Below are 23,471 nucleotides of genomic sequence, written 5' to 3'. Positions count from 1 at the left end.
TCATATGGAAAAAAAATAATTACTTTGCAAAATTAAATAATAGATTTGAAATAATGTATATAACGAGGATTATACGATGCCTTGAACATCAACACGCATAAACATGTTTTTGGTACCAAAAAAGTTTTCCTCTCTACACAGCATCCCTGCAAGCTTTCAGAATTTATCTGACCCAGTTACAAGTACCACGCGCGCCACGGGGAGTGATAAATTATTACTCGAATAGTGTGCCGATGCTCTCTTCATGTCACTTTCTTTTAGTTCACAGCCTGTCCTATACCTAAAGCTTCCGCTTTTAGCGCAGATGTGATTTCCGCAAACGAAATACTTATGACACCATTTTTCCAGCAATAAAACATTGAAAAAAAAAAAAGAAGTGGAATACCTATTTTTTAATTTCAAATCGTTCATTTTAGTGAATCAGATAACAAACGAGATAGAAAGAGAAAGGAACAAACAAATTTATATTTGAAGCTTTCGCTGTATCAGTAGTTACAGTTTTCGATTCTATATGGATTTATTTCTTTCGGTTTCAAATTTACTGCAGTTGAAAACCAAAGAGAGTCAATTACGTAATTTTTATATTTTCCTTATTTTTCTTCTAAATATATATTTTTTTTTAATCATATTCTATTTATTTTTTATATTCGGCCCATAAATATTTTACATTTTTTTAAAAAATATTGTTCGATAAACTTTTTGTATAAAATCCCAGGTAGAAAAATTAACATTACTAACGTTATTAATATTACTAACGTTACTAATGTTACTAACATTAGTATCTATAAAAAAATTAAGAAAATGTTTCTAAATTGTATTTTTGCAGAAACTTGTCGAAAATCGACCACCAGGAAGTATTTAATGTTTAATAATGCACTTTTTATAATTTTCATTTCTATTATCACTTCCACTTTTTTATTTTCATTACCGTTTCCACTTTCACTTTTTCTAATTCTCATTCCCATTTTCACTTCCACTTTTTATAATTCTCATTCCCATTTTCACTTTCACTTTTTTATTTACATTACCACTTCCACTTTTTCTAATTCTCATTCGCACTTCCATTCCCACTTCTACTTTTTCTAATTCTCATTTCTACTTTCACTTTTCTAATTTTCATTTCCGTTTTCACTTTTTTATTTTCATTACCACTTCCACTTCCACTTTTTCTAATTTTCATTCCCACTTCTACTCCCATTTTTTCCACTTCTAATTTTCATTAGCTGTTGCCATTTCGACTAAAACTCTTTCTAATTTCCATTTACACAACCATTTTCACTTTTTTTAATTACAATTAGAAAAAGTTAAAGTGGCAATGAATATAAAAAAGTGGAAGTGAAAATGGGAATGAAAATTGGAACAAGTGGAAATGGAAGTGAAAGTGGGAATGAGAATTAGAAAAAGTGATAGAGGCAATGAATATAAAAAACTGGAAGTGGAAATAGGAATGGGAATGAAAATTAGAAAAAGTGGAAGTGAAATCGGAATGAGAATTAGAAAGAGTAGAAGTGAGAATGGAAGTGCGAATGAGAATTAGAAAAAGTATAAGTGAAAATGGGAATGAAAATTATAAAAAGTTTAAGTGGAAGTGAAAGTGATAATGGGAAAGTAGTGTCAAAGTTTCTGTGAAAATATATTTTAGAAACTCTTTATTTTTTTATAGGTACTAACTTTAGTAACATTAGTAATGTTAGTAACATTAGTAACGTTAGTAACGTTAATTTTTTCACCTGGGATTATCAAGTTTAGATTTATAGAAAAAAAATTCTTTAATTAAGAGCCACAGAAAATTAAAAGGCATTAAAATAAGCTGCAACGCTTATTATTTTAATCCAATTTTGCTTATTTTAATACCAAAATGGATTAAAATAAGCAAAAAATTGATTAAAATAATAAGCGTTGCAGCTTATTTTAATGCCTTTTAATTTTCTGTGAAATTAAAATAAATTAGAATTTATTAATTAACAATTTGATTAAATAGCATTAAGTTTTGAGAGTTGATACTAATTAGATACTTGAAACAAAAGGATTTTGAAAGTAAATAGATTCCTGATAAGGAGGTACATTGATAATTCAACAAAGTTAACCACAGGCGGAAATCATGCAACAATCAATGAATTTATTGATTTTCTCCTACTCACATATGTAGTTTGATATATTTGCTATATCAATACCAATAAAATTTACTACTGTCACATCATATGATTTAGAATTGAAATAAAAGAATAATATAAAAAAAAGTTTTATTCAATTATTTTAATTCAATATTTTTGTTTTTAGATTTAGAATTACCTTTACAAAAGAAACAAACATATTTTATTTATTAATAATTAATCGAGATTATTATTAATTTTTCAAATACAAAAAAAAAAGTTTGAAATTCATCTCGAGAACCAGTTGAGAACTACAAGAGCACACATTTTCAACCTCAAATGGCGCGGCCTTTAAGTAGTAATGGTCAATTTAAGTCAGACAGAATTTAACTACTCCTTCCTTTTAAATTCCCATAAAAAAAAAGTAGAATACGACTCTCTCGTTTCCTTTTTCGAATCAACTTTAAAAAACCTAAATCTATTATTCCCAAAGAATGTATAAAGCTCGAATTGAGAAGAATTTAAGGAAAAAAAAATTTATTTTTATCGAACTCGGAAGTACCTTTTTATTTTCACTTTAATCTTTAATAAAAAGGAAGGAAATACTTTTTCCATATTAAAAAATTGAATTTAATTTTTTCTCTCTCTCTTTTTGAAAAATACAAACAATGTCGAAATATCTTTATTTCCAGGTCAGTATCAATTGAGTCACGCGTCTCATTGGGTGTGGGTTCAATAAATCGTGGCCTTTGTCGCAGTCGGATGTGCTGTTGGCGAATGGTCGACAGGGAGTTGGTGTGGCACTGTCGGGTGAGGGGTGGGGGTTTGAAACGGATAGAGCGGGTTAAGAGAGAGTGAGAGAGGGAGAGAGAGAGGGAGAATAAGAGTGTGGTATGCGCAAACTAGGAGTAAAAGGAAGAACGAACCCGAGGATCTAATGGAACCGCGAGAAATCAGGTTAGCCTGGCGACGCGACGGAAGCTGCTGCCAACGCTATATACAACGATAGAAATGACAGAGAACGGATTTCACACACAAGAGAAAAGAAAAAGAAACCAAAGTAGAATTCTAAAAAGGAAAGGACTTTCAAGAACAAAAAAAAAAAGCCTGCTTTCCAGGACGACCTAGGAATATTATCCTTCCTGTCCGTTTCTAAAATATCGTTCTAGAAAACCGGAAGACAGCAAGGAATGACTCAAAAAAATATATATATATCTGTGTGTAATCTCTAGAGATATTTCGCGAAACTCGTATTTTCAAGTTTCCTTGACTATTGGTCAGAACATGACATTAGTGGAAGAAAGAAAAATGGTTCTGTTTACATGTACGAAAAAAAAAGAAATAAATTTATCTCACCTCCTTTGTTTGACTTCTTGATGTATTTTTTATCTTTTCTTAGAAATTTGTTTTTCTTTTTCTTTACCCTATCTCCTATTCTTTCGTTTTATTGTATTATTATTATTATTTTTTTTATTATATTATTTCACTTGACATTCCTGTCGAAATAATTTTACATTCAATATTTTGAGAGTCAATTTTTCCCCAAAATTGTGGCTTAATATCTCAGTTTTCTGTGATGTATTGTCTGACTAATATTGATTTGTACTACTAACAGAATTAGAAACTATAAACTTGATAATAAAATTGACAAATATTTATTTAAAAAAAAATTTTTTTTGCAAAAAAAAAAGACGTAATAATATAATAAATGAAAGAATAATGCAATTTTTTTTTGGTAACAATTGTGTGCGATAGGCAGAATTGCCGCGCGCTTTGGACATTTATCGTTTAAATGTTATCGAATTTCACTCGTTCAATGCATGTATGGACTTGAAGCAAACATTATATACGTTGCATACAATGGAAGTTGTTGTACAGTTGAAAGTCCCGCTGTGGTTACTGGTAATGATTACAAACCATTGGCCACAGGAAGAGAGCAATCAATGGTTATTCTCTTTCGAACATTGACGATGAATTTTTCGTTTTTTACCCTCCCGTTCAAAAAAAAAAAAAAAAATTGACTACTAATCACATTTCGTTTATATCGTGATTAAAGATTGAAATAAGAGCAGGAGAAAATTTTTTTTTTTAACGCGCTCTGAAGAAAGGGAAGAAGCAGGTTATGTTTCGTAACATAACCTAAAATTTTGGCTTCCTTTCTTCAGATCGCGTCTCATATTGATATTTAAAGTTGAAATCGGCGATTTTTTTTCACAAATTTAAGTAAAATTTGTGAATGTAACAGAGAACGATAAACGATGTTAAAGACAATGCTTGTTCACGTTCGCGCGTACACTCGCCGCAGCCCCCATGCTTCATGCGATATGAATAATAATCTATCCCATCTACATCATAAACCTGTCACCCCATTCAACCATGAAAGTTAGCAAGCGAATCTGTTTTGAATTTACTTTCACGATCAGTTGCCCATTTATATATATGCAGTAGGTAAGAGCATATAATCATTTTGTAAATGTATATGTGGAAAATTTTTTTTTTTTTTAACATTTACATCATGAAACAAAACTAGATGAATTGAGAGATAAAATACAAACGAAGTAATAATCAAATTGAAGACAGTCTTACCACTTGCATTAACAAACATTAGCAGGAAAAAAATGACAATACTTTTTAATTATTATTGAAACGAGCATTTCAACAACGTGCTAATTTTGATTTTGTTTTACTTTTTTTTTTTTACTTCTTTCCACGATTAATTTTCTTTTTACATACTGAAGGAGTTTTTTTAATCAGTCGCATATGATAAGAAGTCTCATAATTGTATGATTCAATTTTTGATATTTCAATATTATTTTATTCTAAACATAGAAATAGAAAATAGGAAACAAAAAGCAGAAAAGAAAAAAGAAATTTTTTTTAAGTTGCGCTCCTTTTTGTTGTAAACGGAAGCACTTAACCATTTTTAATTACGAAATTTTGTTATAATAAACAGATATTTTTTAAGTTTTTGAGAACGTAGTTTCGCAATTATAAAATGAGACTTTTTAACATTTTTACAAAAAAAAAAATAATTTGAGAAAAATTTATTTTACAGTCCCTTATTCACTCGTCCTGTTTTCTGTGACTGACTAAAAAAAAACCGGCCTTAGTATGTAATTTTTATGACATGCAATTTCATGGCTGAAATAGTCTGAGAGAAGGAGAAAAAATTGTTTCAAGAGCAGTCAAAAAGCCTGTTTTGTAAGTTTTAATTAATTAATGCAGAGAATTAAATTTCGGATTTTTGTGCCTATATTTTAATATGATTAAATTAGAGAAAAAGCTTTTTAAAATATTCCAAGTAAAAATGTTTATATTCGGCAACGTATACATAATTCAATATTATCAGTACCGGATCAGTATACAATGCCAATAGTAAATTTCTACCTGGGATTCTTAAGAAAAATTAAATCACAATCTGACTTTAGAGCGAAAATATCATTTAACCGGAAGTGGAACATTTTTTTTTTTTTTTTTTATTTTATTGTTTCTTTTATTTTATACGTATGTACGAATCTGGGCTAACTTAAAAATATACGTATATTTTCTCGTTTTCTCATGACGAATGAACACTCCTATTATTTTTAATTTGTCACAAATTGACATATTTTTTTTTTTTATTTAGCTTTACATATAAAAAAAACTAATATCTATAAATACAAGTGTTACACTAAAAAAAAAATTCTGATAAAAGTTATTTTAAAAAAAATTACAATTATACAAAGTTTATTATTTTTATAATAAATATACTAAATAATACTAAATTAATAGTAATACTAAGTTTCAATAGCTGAATTTTTATCATAAATTATTTTCTAATTAAAGATGAAAAAAATCATTAGAAAAATTTTTCAATAGTAAGTAATAACCGACGTGTTGGTTTATTATTTATATTGAAAATTTCAATAGTTGAAGAGAGTGTTCAATCGATTTACGAGTTTTCGACAACATGCTTTGCCACTACGCCACAAAATATATAAATTATTATAGATATTGACTATTTAAAGTCATATGTGTAGATATAAGAGAAATCGTAAATTTAACTTACTTATTGTAAAGAACTATGTCAGGTCGCCATATGTGATCAGAGGGTACGTGTAACATGTGTACTCCTCCATACTCCTTTGGCTCCCACCTCAGTTTGTAGTCGTACCATGACTTGAAACATCCAATACAACAAATATGAAAAAAACGAATATTTCCTAATAAAATTAAAATTTTCCAATAAAAATAAATTTTATTTATTAATATTTTTTTTTTAGTAGAAAATTTTTATTACTTTCAACACATATTTTTTTTTAATTAAATCGAAAAAGGTTAACTTTTCGCAGAGACGTTGTTTTTTAATCCAATTTAAAAAAAAAAAAGTTTGAATATAAAATAAAATGAATTCATGACTTTGTTAAATTTTATTTTATAGTTGAATATTTTTATTAAAATGAATAATATTAATTTAGATTTATATCATATAAACCGGATTTTTATTTCATTGTTAAAGTCGAGACTGAAAATTGTATCTCTCTCTGTATTGTAAAAAGCGCATTACCAAAAAGAGAATATTAAATGGAAATTCAAACGCTTCTGGTTAAATTACAATTTTAATTTGCAATCCAATTGATACTTTAATTTACATAAAACTTGCCCTTAATATACTATACTGGAACAAATATGACAATTTAAAAATTTACAATTCCAATTATATGAATTTTAAATGTAAATATTAAATATAAAAAAAAATATTAATATACACCAATGTTTATGAATAAAAAAAAAATATATAAAAATATAGACAATGGTAGAAACAAGTATTCATCAGAAAAATTGTACACTCGAGACAAATCATTTCTTGGTGACAAGAAGAATAGGTAGGGAAACTATTCATCACAAAAATGTTTTTCATGCACATACATAGTAGTATCTTCAGGGGGTTATCAAAATTCACTTGTCGAGTGTGAAACTGCGACATCTGCAGATCCATTTAAGCGTGCAAAGAACAATGACAATTTTATCGGCTTTTGTTATAAGAACTATGTGTATATAGATGATTTTAACTCTGACAACTATATTCTTAAACTATTGCGATTTAATTTACATTAAATTTAAAAAAAAAAAAAAAACTATGAAAAATTCTAAAAATTATTTGATTTTATTGCTATGCTCAATTTAGTAAATTTAGTGAAAACGGATGTTTACGAATAGTGGAAGTTAATACGGGAGCAGAGGTCTTCGATTTTTCAACCAAAAGCCTTGAAAATGAAGTTCAAATTTATGTGTTTGTCGTCCAACATGAACCGAATCGTTCCTATAGCCGAGGGCAAAATGTACCTCTGTTTCAGGACAGATAATAATATCTCTCTCAAGCGTACCAACCATTCCTCGTGTGTGCTTACCAACCACTACGTCGAGGAAAACCGCAATAAACTTGGAGCGTTCCCCTTCAATGCACTTATATCACCAAATTCTAGGTATTGAACTGCTTTAATCTTAAAAGTATGTGTTGGCCTTTGGATCTTCTCAGATCTTTTAGAGTAATTAAAGCCTCAAATAGTGAATTTCACTTTCACTTCCACTTCAAAATCCTTTTTACTTTCGCTTTCACTTTCACTGCAAATTCTTTTAACTTTATTTTCCTTTCAGTGAAAGTAAAAGCAAAAGTAAAGTAAAATTGAAGCAAAAGTGAAAGTGAAAGTGAAAGTGAAAGTGAAAGTGAAAGTGAAAAGGAAAGTGAAAACGAAAGTGAAGATACGGAATAGTACACAATTTTTCACAATTATATTTGAGCTCCTCAATTTTACGGATTGTCAATAATATTCGTCATCGACTATATTGAAGAAAAATACTTGAAAAGAAAACCGTAAAATTCAGTTTTTTGTTGCAGTTTAAATTTAATGTGAATGGTCTATAGCGAGGAAACAGGATACAATAAAAAAATATAAAGTTTGAACTGGTTTAGCTTTGGTACTTGACTTGTCATTACCTCATGCTGTACATGCTACCTTGAGTGCTTGTCGAGGGCAACTGCAGCTATATACAGACGCGTTATTTAGAGTCTAGTTGAGGGTGGGTTAAAGAGCAGGGTGGTTTGGATGTAGAAGGATGACGCTTCGTTGGGATGTACAGCTCAATGGTTTTGTAACTCCAAAAAATTCTAGCAAAAAAATATACACAGTCAATAATTCGACTTCTAAATCGACTTTTCTAATTGAAGTAAATATCGAAATTTTTTTTATATCGTCTATTGTCGTTGTAATGAAAAAATTACGAAAAAAAATGGAGAAAAAAAAATTTTTTTATTTTGAAAAGAGAAGATTCATTCATTGAATCAATTCCAGTATTAACTTTTAGTATAGAGTGAATTTTCACCTATACACTTGGATTTAGAGAAATCAAGCAGCTTTTAAAGAGTTCAAGAGAAAAAGAATACAAACATCGAGATGCTAATTAGTCTCCCTTAATTATTCTTCCTTTACTCCCGGAAGTTTATAGTACTTTTCTACCATTTCCTATTGCTCTCAAGTGCACAACTGGATTGAGAGTGTATTTATTAACAAGTAGCTTCTAATTGTATATTTAATCAGAAATGGCAAATTAATGGTACTCTTATAAAAAAAGCAACTGATAATTTAATGTACGTATTTTAGGAATAGAAAAAAGTATCTGAATTTAAAATTATAGTAGTATCTTTTATTAAATTGTTGAATAATTTGACTCACCTGCTCAACCCAGAGATTCGTCGTCATGATTTGATTTTTGAGATTCTGAAACAATAAAAAAGAAATATAACTGTTAGATAAATTTTACTCATTATGAAAATGTAGAAGGCTGAAAAAGCAATTCAAAATGGTATGTATTAGACATGAAAAGTTGGAAATGGCATTCCGCTCGTTAATGCAGCTGTCACGGACAATGCATTGTAATTTTAGGGGTGGTACGGATCTGCAAAGTAATTCTATAGCTTACAAAGGTTTCTGTAAAATTTCTAAAAACAGTCATGAATGTAAAATTTGTCTTATATTTACGTTCGTTAAAATAGTGTTAATTCTATTTAAGGGAGAATTCTACTCTTTATCTACTACTAAAGAAATTTTATTGCTAGAAACGGATATCTGTATTATCTAATTCTAACTTACAGTTAAATTTCCAATGTCTAGATTAAATCTAAAATTTGCTATTTTACAGATAATGTCAAATATTATAATAGATTTAATCTACTTTATTTTATGATAAGTTTCAAATAATATTCCTTAAGAGCCAAAAAGTATATTTAATAAATTCGTCTCATATTTAAATCTGTAGAATAATATTGATCTGAAAAACTATTATATTATTTAGAGTATGGATAATTAATTTGTATTGTTTTCAAGTTTATTGTCGCCTAATTAAAATTGTCATTAAAATAACAAATCATATAAATATTGCATCTCGAAAATATCGTATAACATTTGTGTGACTCAATAAATAATTTAAATTCAAAATATATATGCTCTGATTTCAAAATGAGAGGTAATTTTCTGTATTTATGCAATGAAACACAATGATAATCCCTATAAATAGCTAAATTCACTCACTAGTTAATTACATATGTTGCTCGCTAGTTACATGAACAGTATAATATACAAATGAAATTTTCTGATTTATAGAATGTGACATTTTTGTAATTCCGATGGCTTTTTCTCACACATTGTTTCCTCACGTATATTTTACATTATTCATAAAGTAAAGGCATTAGTTTAAAGTTTATATATAAAATAACTAATATGCAGAGTTATATTCGTAAAAAGGTGTAAAATATTTTGTAAATGTTTTTTTTTTTTTTTTATTAATGTTACTGTTATTTTATAACAATTTTCCGTTTAAAGCAAATTTCAGGAATGTATTTTAAAAATCAATTACACTTTTTCAAAAAAAAAAAAAAAACTCTTGAAAAATTCTTTTAGAATTTTAATATTTGCATCAAGTAGTATTCTGTTATGCCTTTGAAGAATGAGAAAATACAACACACAGTGGTGACGATGTACATTTACATGTTTGAGAATACATATACTATAAAAGTATACGTATACACATCTAAGAAGATGTGTAACATGAGGCTTGCAAAAGAATTGGAAATGAGGTTTATCGTTCTGAAGACTTCCGTCGCATACCATTTTTGTCACGACGCTTCTTATAAGCAATGAAATGGCATACATTGGTATTTCAGTGATAAATTCAGAGCACATATTTACTCTCGGTTCAACACATTTTTAAATATTTTTTTTTTAATACTTTTACTAATTTTTTTTTCTCGATATATTCATTTTTTGTTTTTACTAAATTTATGTTTACATTTCCTGTGGTCGAGAAAAAAAAATGACATAAAAATTATGACAGTAGTGTCCTTTTTTTCATGTCATACATTTTCATGAGGGTGTACAGAAAATTTTGTTCAATCAAAATACTGTCAAGCATAAAGTCTACTACCGAAGAGTTTCATATATAAATTTTGTGAAATGATATATATTTCAGTCACGTGGACTTTCAGGGGATTGTGAGGTATTACCAGATTAAATACTCAATGAAAATGCAATTTATGTGATTGTAAAATATATCAAATAATTGATAAATTGTTCTAGTTTTTTTTTCTCGATAATCTTTTGCCCTTTCTTAAATTTAAAAACGCCAGTAAGGAAACGTATTTTATCTTCTTTAAGGAAGCAGCGAATCTATAAATTCACCTCAAGAACGACGCCCCTAATTATTCACAATCGCGCGTGCTTGTGGCAGCAACCGTAATTATCACGATAACCCACTTGAAAGTACATTGGCATTGCGGTTTACGTTCTGAAGTAGACTTAAGGGCTTTAGTTTCTGTGGCATTTACGGATAGTAATGATGAGGTTATAATAAAAAGAAGAAGAAAAAAAAAAAAACCTCACGAAATAAATAAATAAATTTTTTTTTGAAAACAAAAATATTTACAAAAATAGAAGATAAAAATAAAATTGTATTATAGGATAAATGCTTTGAAAATTGAAGTTAAATCGAAAAAAGGTATATAGAGGGATAAACAGATACTGTTTGATCAATGAGTCGAAGAGTCTTGGAGAAACGATATAGAGAAGTAGATGGGAGCGAATAGTTCGTAGGAGTTGCTGGAGATGTCGGAAAGGGTATGGTCGATCATTTGAAAGGGAGTTGAGTACATGGAAATGCACTCAACCGCGACTAAACTATAGACGAATACCCACGTCGATCTCAACGCCATCAAATTCTGATAGAAATCCATTATCTTGTAGATTGCCGTGAAGAAATTGCCAATGCAAGACTACTTTCTTTATTGCCTCTCGTGTACAGTCTCATGGAGATAGAGCACAAATTTATTTTACAATATACAAGGGTAAAAATTCTCTTAACGTATAGTTGGGATCAAAATTGTCTTAAAAAAACTTATTTTCAAAGTGATTTTATTTCTTTACTTTAAAGAATTTAGTATTTCGTGAAATTTCTTTTTTTACACTACTGTATATGTAGTAATTTTTTTCTTTTATTCATTTATAAAAAAAAACAGCATTTTTCAATAGTTCCAAGGATCATAGTTCCAAGTATCATAGTTCCAAGAATCCTAGTTCCAAGGATCATAGTTCCAAATATCATAGTTCCAAGTATCATAATTCCAAGAATAATAGTTCCAAGTATCATAATTCCAAGAATCCTAGTTCCAAGGATCATAGTTCCAAATATCATAGTTCCAAGTTATTTAATTCCAAGAATAATAGTTCCAAGTATCATAATTCCAAGAATAATAGTTCCAAGGATCATTGTTCCAAATATCATAGTTCCAAGTATCATAGTTCCAAGAATAATAGTTCCAAGGATCATAGTTCCAAGGATCATAGTTTCAAGGATCATAGTTCCAAGGATCATAGTTCCAAGTATCATAGTTCCAAGTATCATAGTTCCGAGTATAATAGTTCCAAGTATAATAGTTCCAAGCATAATAGTTCCAAGTATAATAGGTCCAAGGATCATAGGTCCAAGGATCATAGTTCCAAGAATCATAGTTCCAAGAATCATAGATCCAAGAATCATAGTTCCAAGAATCATAGTTCCAAGAATCATAGTTCCAAGAATCATAGTTCCAAGAATCATAGTTCCAAGAATCATAGTTCCAAGAATCATAGTTCCAAGAATCATAGTTCCAAGAATCATAGTTCAAAGAATCATAGTTCCAAGAATCATAGTTCCAAGAATCATAGTTCCAAGAATCATAGTTCCAAGAATCATAGTTCCAAGAATCATAGTTCTAGGAACCAAAGTTCGTAAATATAATGAAATAAATATAATTTCTACATAATAGTAATGTCTGATTTAAATCGGTTAGTACTACTTAAGTTTGAATTATTGAAATATATAATTTTTAGGACCTATTTAAACAGCAAAAGAAATGTAAGAATCCATATGATTTTAAACCCATTGACATGAAATTTACCCGTAGAAATTGCATTTTAAATTGAAAGTGAATATTTGCGTTAAATTTCCGCATCACAATTTCCATGAGGCAGAAAATTACTTACTCTCATCCAATAAAAGATGTCATTTGTGTACACTATTGTACATTCTCTTTTCATTATTTGCTTTAAACAATTATATATATATATATATATATATATATATATTGCATACATTTTGTTCATTGAAAGTTGTTTAATTAATTAAGGCTTGTAATGAATTATAATTATATATTATTATACGGGAAAAAAATTATAATTTGGACTTTGGACATTCATAAGTGGAATAATCTGTAAAATTTTTTAAATTCATTTTTTTTGTTACTTTCATAAAATGCTGAAGTATAGAATCATTTTCTCAACAATGCTTGCAGGATGTTAGTGGTTGATTTAGACTTGCTGCTGAGCTTGCACGCCGCACAAATTTAATCTGCTAAATACCATAGCTTTATTCATGACCAGTATATGTGGCTCAGAACTAATGTTACATTAGAGCAAGAGTGAATTGGTCTTTCCTGAGATTTATTGTTTCGATAAGATCTCAACACAACTTAGCTGAACTACAGTTTTTCTCTACCTTCTTCAGATCGTCAAACTAAAACTTTTTTTGTTCTTTAAATGAGTTCTGTTTTATTTAAAAATCAAAATTCCAAATCATCAAACAGAAATTTAATATCAAATTATTTGTGATTTTAATAATAATAAAAAATAAGTAACAAATTCAGGCGGAATTTAATTGTCCTAGGAAAAATCACTTAAAGTTGAAAACTTTTACTATTAGTAATTATTTTTTCAAAAAGTATATGAAACAGCTCATTGTAATATTCATCCATCCAAGAGTATCTTCTCATTTACTTGTAATGAATTTTCATGAAGCGAAAAGTTTCAAACGAACGTTACATTTTCAAAGAAGAACACTAAAGCAACTAAAGCGAGAGCACCGGATGCCGCATGTCCACTGATTTTCTACCTTTTTTTCCATCCTTGTTACAAAATCTAAATTGGTTTTTCTCTTCAATAAAAAATTAATGATAGTGGATTTTTTTTTTTAAACTTTTTAAAAATAGATTTTTGCCCTTGTGAATAAATCATTGTCAATGTCAATGTGGAATTTGTTTTAGTATAATAGAAAATTTTTAATATAATTTAATTTTTCCAATTGTCAAAATGGAAATCGATTTTTTAAGTCGTAAATATTCTTTTCCCAGACGCAATCATAAGCAGTTTTAGAAAAAATGTTACTCAGGCGAGATATATTTGACAGGGTCTGAAGAAATTTCGAAACTCGGTCATAATACGGTCATGTCATTCAGGGAGATCACACCTTCATCTATATATATCCTGCATATACGTGATCTGATAGATCGACGTGAGATGATAGTTGTCTCGATATATATTCATGGATATTGAAGCTCGCAACTTCAGAAAGATTTAACTGCATCGCGCACTTTAAATATTGTCCTCGAAATGAAAATATCAAAAAGCAACACAAATACGATCTTGAAAATGAAAATAAATGGTTGGCGTATTCTCTTAAATTTTATTTGATAACATTTTTATTTGACATATATAAAAATCTATAGTCATGAAATTTGCATTTAACCGGATTTTTATTTAACCGATTTTCGCTACCAAAATAAAGATTTCGCAAATTATACTAAGTATATAATAATTTTCATTTGGAAATAATAATAATTGAGGTCTTAATTATAAATTTTCTATATGGTTGTGATATAAATTTCTTCTAATCCGATTGATAAAAGTTTATAAATGCATTGTATAGAAGGATAAAATTGATGATCGGCGCATCAATTAATGTGAACAGAATACATCACACAGATGTATGGCAACATTGAATGGCAAACGAATAAATTTGCACTGGGTTTTGAGCCTCGTGAATGATGATTGGTGCACGATCGCTTAATTATCATGAAATGGAATGCAAATCTAACTCGTCATTAGGATCAGCACACACACAACGATCAGTAATAATCGAATCATCAGAATTATCTTTCAGAACAAACGACGTAAATGTTTACGAAAATGTTTTATGAAAATTCCAAATCATCGAATGGAAACTCTGGAGCTAACAATATATTAGATTGCTGTTTTCCAATATAACAGAAATTATAATAATCTTTTCGGCGTTTTTTTTCACTTTTATTTTCTTCTCTTCTTTTCTACTTTTTCTGTAGTTCATTGATTATATCAGACATTGTAATTTAATACAGAAACAAGCATCTAGATGTCAACAGTATCGCATCTAACTTAACTAATTGAAACTCAAATTCATTTCAATTGTAGCATTGGATTATTTAACTAAGCAATAATAAAGCAAAAGCGCGACGTGAACCTCTATACGTTATTCGTCTTCCTTTTCCTTCTGTGCTTGTCAATTTTGTTTTCACTGTAGATTCAGAGAGAGAGAGAGAGAGAGAGAGAGAGAGAGTTTGGACTTTGAAACCATGACGATTCCTCTTTCTCATTCCTCGGGAAATTCAATTATTTCACTAACTTCGTATATACCATTCTCTTGAATTCGAAACTTTCCCTCTCTTCGATGCGTAATAATTTCTTGTTAAATTTGGAAAGAAGATGAAGCGCAGGAAGATAGAATTATAAAGTAGGTTTAATAAGAGTTGGTACAGATGGCACACCTATTGCAATTCGTGAAATTTCATTTGTTGGGGAATTCCTATTAGTCAAGAAAATTTCACTCTGATATTAAAAGAGAAAATGATTTTAACCATATCAACGCTGTTAAAAGTCTTAGTGAACTTCTTTTCTATACTTTCATTTGTTTCTTTTTCACAACTTTTATTGAAAAATTCCAATTCACCGTTAAAAAGTTTGAATCTAATGGATTTTTTATTATGACATTCTTATATTCGTATTTTGATGATAAAAAATGTTTTTATAATTTTTATCTATACTAAATGTATTAAAAAGTTGTTTTCTTTTATCATCGCGATCAATATTTACCTCTCTCGCTAAAACTATGTTACTATAGATAAATTGAAGTCGTTTTATTTAAACAATGGATTCTAAATCACTTTGAATGGCTATGTATGGCTGAGAGAAATGACATCTAAAAAATACATAATCTTTAACGGAAATTTAAGAGGATTTTTTTTCTATATTTGTCTCTATTACTCTGGATATACGTGGAGAAAAAAAAAGAAAAGTTCAATATTTTTTTTTTATTGATCGTATAAAATATTTACAAAATAAGTATTAAAAATTTAACTATTGTGGTGAAAAATACTATAAAAATATTATTAAATAACTAATTGATATTGTTAAACATATTGACTTTTTAATATAACTTATTCCACAGTGAATGTTTTTTAAATCTAGAATTACATGCATTAATTAATTATTTGAAATAAACAAAACAGATCGTGAATAGAATTTCAATATAATTTCATTCCATTAGTTATATGAGTATTGACCGTCGATTTTATACAGAAAGGTGAACTTAATTTATATATATTAGGTAATAAAATGTGTACATGCATTTACAATGCTTTAAGATTTTTTTTTTATCCTCTGCTGTTAAATTGCTCATTCATGCTTGTAATCAATTTAGAGGAAAAGTAAAAATAACAGTAAAAATAGAAACTACAAAATACCAAGAAGTCATTGCAAAAGGCTATTGAATTTCCAAAAGAAAATTCAAAAAAAAAAATACACTACTGAAATTAATAAATATAAAGAAAAAAACATCGCCTGTAAAATTTATGTAAAGAAATATTGTTAGAAATATAATTTAAAATTCCCAAAATTCAAGCAATGTTCACATGTTTAATGAAGTTAAAATTAACTGTCTACCATGTGGTGCAATATCCGCTGGTTGAAACTGCCGTTTCCCTTCTTCAATTTCTACAACTCTCTACATAGACAAGAACAGCCGACTAACAATGATTCATATTCTCAAGCCCAAGTTACTGTGCAACATTACAGTAAAGCCAAGTGGTCAGAGAACTCGATAATTACGTAAATACCAACATTCTCCACTGATATTCGCAACCTCAACCATCTAAATAATAAAATTTTATTTTTTGCAAATATTTTCCTTAATTACAACACTTGTGATTCATTTTAATATTGAAATATTTTTAAAAATACTTATAATTATTTTAAATAATATTAAATGTAAAATAAAATTAAATATAGAAATGAAAATAAAGAAATGAATATTTTCATCCAAATTTTTGTAGATGAATACCAGTAGTTTACATTATGTAAGTGTGTACACCATGGTTCGAAGAAAGAGAAAAATATAGTCACCTTCAGCTGTAGAAAACCGCCTGGCATATTTGCATTTATATAGCGCGCAGCAAGCTTTCACTACATTACATTTTCCATTTTTCCTTTGAGCGATTTTATTTGCAAATTTTTATATTTTTTATGGAATAGACATTAAGAAGATACTTGCGAGATATGAAACAATTTTGAATATTCATGAAAAATTAAAATATTAATTTTAGTTTTTACTTCATAATTAGAAATTAGTATATATAAGAAATCATTTTGATGTGAGAAAATTAAGATTTTATTCTAAATTATCTTTTTATATTTTAATTAAATTTTAAATAATCTTTAAATTTATATCCAATTTTTTAAATGTACTTTGAAAAAATTTCAACCAAAAAGTATTTTGATAAAAGTGCCGAAACATTAAATGAAAATTATTACTGTGATATAATTTCTCTCGGGCAATTATTATTGTTCTCACACTCGATATGTTGACTGCGACTGAATTTTCAAATTATGAACATTGTGAAATACATATATATATATACATATATAATAAAGGATAAATTAAAATTTGCTTATATTGTTTTAGATAGACAATGTAAATCAGCTATTGTTATTTAGTGACTGTATATATTCATCCGTAACGCACACGCTTTACAAATTTCAACTATTTATCGATAAAATGAAATTAATTCCTCTAGAATAAAAAATTCTCTGATAAAAATATTAATGATCCTAAATATTAGAGATATTACAAAAGATCCTAAATATCTTGAATTATTATTTCAAGTTATAATTATTAATATTAAATAAAATAATAAAAAATATTAAAATTTTATTTTAAAACAATTTTTTTTTTATATTTTCTTACGTCAAAATATATTTTTTATCCACAAGACACACACAGCCATTGTATTTTCTGTTTTCTCAGACTTTTTTTTTAACGATGCTTTAATGACTCACTAAGATATATATAAAAGTGCAGGACGACGAGGTTGAGAGAGCTTGACAACTAAATCTGAGCTTAACTTTGCTTCCAAGTCTGCGAGCAATTTATTCGACTTCCAGCGAACCATTGTGTGTATTCTGCGGGGTCACTTTATATATTTGTTACGAATGTGTTTTAGCTTACTCGTTATATGCTTTGTATTTCCAAATGCGAGGTACTTTCTCACGTGTCATCTTCTCACATATATATACATATATACGTACTCACATTCATGATCTTTTTTTTCCCCCTACGAGATTTATTACCTCTAGTCACGAGCAATAAACGATCCATTGTGATTCTTTGTTGAAATTCAACGCTCAAAAAAATTAAACATAGTGGACAATTCCCAACGAATTTATTCAATAATAAAAAAAAAAAAACAATTCTCGATATACTTTTTATTTTAACTCGAATATTTGATTTTTATATTCATTGGGCAGAAAATAATTGATTTTTTTTTTTATTTGCATTTCTGCATGTTCTTTTATACTCTTTGAATAATAACAAATGCGTGATTAAATAATCATTTTCACAAAAGCATACATAATATATAAACAAAAAACGTCACAATATGATATATTCTCGAAGGATTTGCGTAAATAATCATGAATATTTCATTTAGGTATTTACTGTATTATTTTATTTGCATCCACAATTTCCCATGGGAATGTATAAAAAGGGATTTACACGCGCAAACATTTACCAAACAGCTGCTTTACATTAGGCTCATTTAGTAGATGGTTAATGATATAGCCAGTATATGCCATTATCGAAAATCTCATTGGAATTCCATTTTAATGATTCACGATAAATTCATTGATTATTATAGCCCCAAGCGAAATATGGAAAGATATTCTTGGGGAGGGAGGGGGGTAACTTCGTTACATCTGGTTTCCTTTAGAGGATGAGACAAGTTTCCTGTCATCAGTTTGTGGCTCTATTAGATTTATTCTGCCTACCTCTTTGGATCGAGAATCAAGAGGGATCTTCTCTAGTCCCACTGGGATAAAATATCTCAGTTTACTTGAAATTATAAAAGGCGAACAACTTTTCCCATAACTATTGTTCAAAAGAAAGACACATTCTGAAAGCCTATATTTCTTTTCATGTTTATATATTTTATCAACTTTATCTCAGGTTTTCATAAAAAATTTCCGAGTAAAAAAATAGGAATTTTTGGAGAAAAATAGTATTTTAAAGAAAAGAAAGGGGAAAATTTATTTATAATAAAATTTTAGAATTGGCATGGAACTTGATATGCTTTCAATTTCACTTCATTAAGTAACATGAAACTGTGTTTAATTAACTGTTGTATTTCTTTATAAAGGGGAAAGATTGCAAAGAACTGTATATTTGATTGCTGGGAAAAACCTTCTTGTACTTTAATTATTACATTTTTATGTATTTTATGTATATTTATTTTCATATCTTTTAATATGTTTTTCGTATTTTTTTTTTATTTTTTTAGCACACAACATAAATATTTCATTTCATATTATTTAATTCATCGCTTGTATATTTTTTTTATATATATTAATAGTTTTGTCTCATACAAACAACTTGAAAATTCTATTTCTTTAAAACTTTTTTTAAGTTGCTGTATCCTTTTCCGTAGAACATGAAATAACAAGAATATTCCTGTGAGACTGAAACCCCTTTGCAGTATATTTTCACTTTTTTTTTTTCTCTCTTTTTGTTAGTCGCCTTTTCCAGGGAGAAATTGAAGGGCAAAACAGGTTAAAAACAATAAACAAACAAGAAAGTATAGGGTGGAAAATAAAATGTGCACATTGAAGAAAAGCAAAGACGACTGTTTTTCTATTTGAATGATTTATAGAAAATATCATCAGTCTTTTTCTAATATCAATTTTTTTGCCTTGGGGATTGATAAAATACCCAGGTAGAAAAATTAACATTACTAACGTTACTAATATTACTAACGTTACTAACGTTAGTACCTATAAAAAAATTAAGAAAATGTTTCTAAATTGTATTTTTGCAGAAACTTCTCGAAAATCAACCACCAGGAAGTATTTAATGTTCTTTCCCGCACTTTTTATAATTTTCATTTCTATTATCACTTCCACTTCTTTATTTTCATTACCATTTCCACTCTCACTTTTTCTAATTCTCATTCGCACTTCCATTCCCACTTCCACTCTTTCTAATTCTCGTTTCCACTTTCACTTCCACTTTTTTATTTTCATTGCCACTTCCACTTTTTCTATTTTTTATTCCCACTTCCCTTTTTCTAATTTTCATTCCCATTTTTTCCACTTCTAATTTTCATTAGCTGTTGCCATTTCGACTAAAACTATTTCTAATTTCCATTTACGCAACCATTTCCACTTTTTTTAATTATCATGGATGGAAATTAGAAAAAGTGAAAGTGTTAATGAAAATTTAAAAAATTAGGAATGGAAATGGGAGTGAAAATATAAAAAAGTTGTAATGAAAATAAAAAAGTGGAAGATGAAATGGGAATGAAAATTGGAACAAGTGGAAGTGAAAGTGTGAATGAGAATTAGAAAAATTGGTAGTGGCAATGAATATATAAAAATCTGGAAGTGGAAATAGGAATGGGAATGAAAATTAGAAAAGTGGAAGTGGAAATGGGAATGAAAATTAGAAAAAGTGGAAGTGAAGTGGGAATGAGAATTAGAAAGAGTAGAAGTGAGAATGGAAGTGCGAATGAGAATTAGAAAAAGTAGAAGTGGAAATGGGAATGAAAATTATAAAAAGTTTAAGTGAAAGTGAAAGTGGTAATGGGAAAGTAGTGTCAAAGTTTCTGTGAAAATATATTTTAGAAACTCTTAATTTTTTTATAGGTAGTAACGTTAGTAATATTAGTAATGTTAGTAACATAAGTAACGTTAGTAACGTTAATTTTTTCACCTGGGAATTAAATGAATTTTGGTATTAAAATATTTTCTCCTTTTTTTTTTTTTTGACAAGAAGCATATCCAGATTCGAGTTTCATTCTCGACTGCTGTCACTCTTGTCTACAGTGCTGGTTTATAATAAAAAGAAATTGCCAGAAGGGGTCTCGGGGTTAAAAGTCATGTTGGGTTAGAACAGCGATGCAGATTATTCTCGGCACGCGTCGAAATAAACCACCATTCCCCCTTTTCCGTCTTGCTTCCGTTTTAAGGGAGAGACTATGTTTCACGATTCTGCGCGTTGAAGAGAAGAAGAAAAGATAACTCCAGACAAGAAAGGACAGTGATAGAGTGAAATAGAGGAAAAGAGAGGGTGAAGAGGACAAGAACCAACGGTACTTGAACAAAACACTAATTAACTCGTAACAACCAAGTTGCGTCAAAACCTCGTCTTTTCTTGTTATATATAAATACCAACAGATATATAGAAAATTTTCTCAAATCACTCTAAAAAAAAAAAAAATTCCAATTAGATTAATTTCACCTTCGTAATTTATATTGAATTTTCTAATAATTTTTTCTAAATTTTATATAGGTTATGAAACTTGAAAAAGCATTATAATGAATAAAGAGATTTGTATGGTGTTATGGCAAATTTGATAAAAATGTCAGTAATGCGGTTGTGCCTTTCCTCCACAGAATTTATATTAAAAACTGCTTGGCAAAATGGAATTTACATTACATTTCTATATTTGCAAATATAATTTAAAATAACATTTTTTCTATTTGTGAGTAAAAATTAAATTTTCTACACTGAAAATTTTTTACATTATTAATATTTTAATTAGATGCTTCAAAATCTTATGTTTTTAAAATTTTTGAAAAATCTAATTTGAAAAAAAAATTATGTTAGCAAAAAAATAAAATTTTAAAGATTAATTAACATTTTTAAATAACCGCAAGTAAAAGCTTTTTTTTAAAAAAGAATTATATCCATTAAGATCTTAATGATGAAATTGAAAATTCAGTTTAATTAGAACAATTTTTATTCCTGTCTCTAATCGCATATTTCACTGATGAATAATCTTTATTTCTGAATAAAATGGATGGACTCGAAACTTTGAATTACGACCATCTAAAGTGAAAAAATGAGTATAAGAGGTATCAAAAGAAAAGATAATAAAATTTCTATTGATAAGAAATCAGCCTACAAGAATTTTCATAGGAGTTTCCACAAGAAAATTCAAAATACACACACAAAGACGAAATAAGCATTAGTCATTGGATTGGATTCTATAGAATGATTCCAAATATATATATATATATATATATAGAAATAGAATCGTTTTTCTTGTGGGAGTTGTGGTACGAGTTATCGAAAGATTTATCACAAAACAGAAATGAAATAAAAATAGAAACATGGTCAGAGAAACTTATATATATATATGAAGAAAGTGTGATTCCGAAAATTGAGAATCTTTATCTTGAAAATATCGATAAAATTTTCTCAGTATTTGCTTTGTGAAAAATCATTTTCTCTAAGAAAGCAAATACCATTTTATCGAAACGGATTTATTTTTTAAAATAATAATAATTTATAAGTTATATTAACAAGGTTTCATAAAGCTAAAGAATAATATTTAATAATAATAATAATAATAATATAATTATAAAAATTTATAAGTTATATTAACAAGATTTCATAAAGTTAAAGAATTGAATTATAATGGAATTAAAATTTAAAAAGTCGATTCGAATTTTAGGATTTAAAAGGATTAAAATTGGAATAAAACGGATTGATTCGGAATGATCCGGAAAGAATTTTTTGTTGAGTTAAGTAGAAAATTTGGATAAAAGATAGAATAATTTTATCAATGGGAGGATTCAAAGTGATCCTTGTAATAAATTACAATTAGAGGTAAAGTATCAACTTGAAAAGAAGTTATAGAAAAAATCGCATTACTTAAAGGAGACCAGTGGGTTCTTGAGTTATTTGTACGTTAATATACATATTTAAAGTTTGGCAAAAAGCCAAATAGAATGTCCCACGATCTAGTTGCACTTTTCTGTGCACTACTGCTTATGTTCCGCATTCAGTTCCAAGTGTCTCCACACTGCCTATACAAGATGTAAGGATTGCTCAAAAATGCATCGCACTTCCTATTCGCATATTATTCGGGTGAATGCTGCTTTATTCCATATATATATAGGTATATATATATATATATATATAGCTTCGCAAAACTCGGCGAATGCAAAGTTGAAATCGCAGATTTCTACAACAAGTTTTCGTCTATTCACAGAAAATACGGGGAACCCACTCCTTGACCAAAGTTGAATCTGTATATGGAAATTCCAAAAGGAAGATTCTAACATTTCCCCTTCTACATTATGTACGTATACTAGTTGGAATTTTCAAACTTGGTAGGAGAATCACAATCATTGCGAGAAAAAATTTATTTACAAACTTTTAATTAATTTAGTTTATTTGAATAGTTGAGGCGATATTTTAGAGTTTGCAAGAATGAAATTATTTCTGAAATTTTCTCTAGAAATAATTTAAATGTTATTAAAAATCCCCTTTTATATAATAAACAAATGATAATTTTTGAAAACTGCATTTTTCTAATTTGAAAATAAATTCTTTTCTATTTTGAAAATAATGTAAAAAGGTACTGTTTTAAATTATTTTGTAATTATATGAGTTATAATTAAAATTGTGACCTACTCTTGGAAGATTAGTTCTACATATATGTTATTT

The 23,471-nt window shown here is 28.1% G+C and overlaps 1 protein-coding gene across 2 annotated transcripts in view; it reads right to left on the bottom strand.

The window, feature by feature from the left end:
* LOC127289567 (acetylcholine receptor subunit alpha-like) overlaps positions 1–23,471 on the bottom strand; it is a 104,334-nt gene that overhangs the window by 62,968 nt on the left and 17,895 nt on the right. For both annotated transcript variants that reach the window (XM_051317558.1, XM_051317557.1), the window contains exons 3-4: positions 8,807–8,851; positions 6,142–6,251 (exon numbers count right to left, since the gene is read on the bottom strand). In XM_051317558.1, the coding sequence (XP_051173515.1) occupies positions 6,142–6,251; positions 8,807–8,851 (155 nt within the window). The remainder of the gene's footprint in view (positions 1–6,141; positions 6,252–8,806; positions 8,852–23,471) is intronic.

This window comes from Leptopilina boulardi, unplaced genomic scaffold (genome assembly GCF_019393585.1).
Source record: "Leptopilina boulardi isolate dan_hultmark-lab unplaced genomic scaffold, ZJU_Lbou_2.1 LbouV2_48, whole genome shotgun sequence".
In the NCBI taxonomy this organism is placed as follows: domain Eukaryota; kingdom Metazoa; phylum Arthropoda; class Insecta; order Hymenoptera; family Figitidae; genus Leptopilina; species Leptopilina boulardi.
The sequence above is the reverse complement of the archived record's forward strand: the minus strand, read 5'-3'. Positions and strand labels throughout refer to the sequence as shown.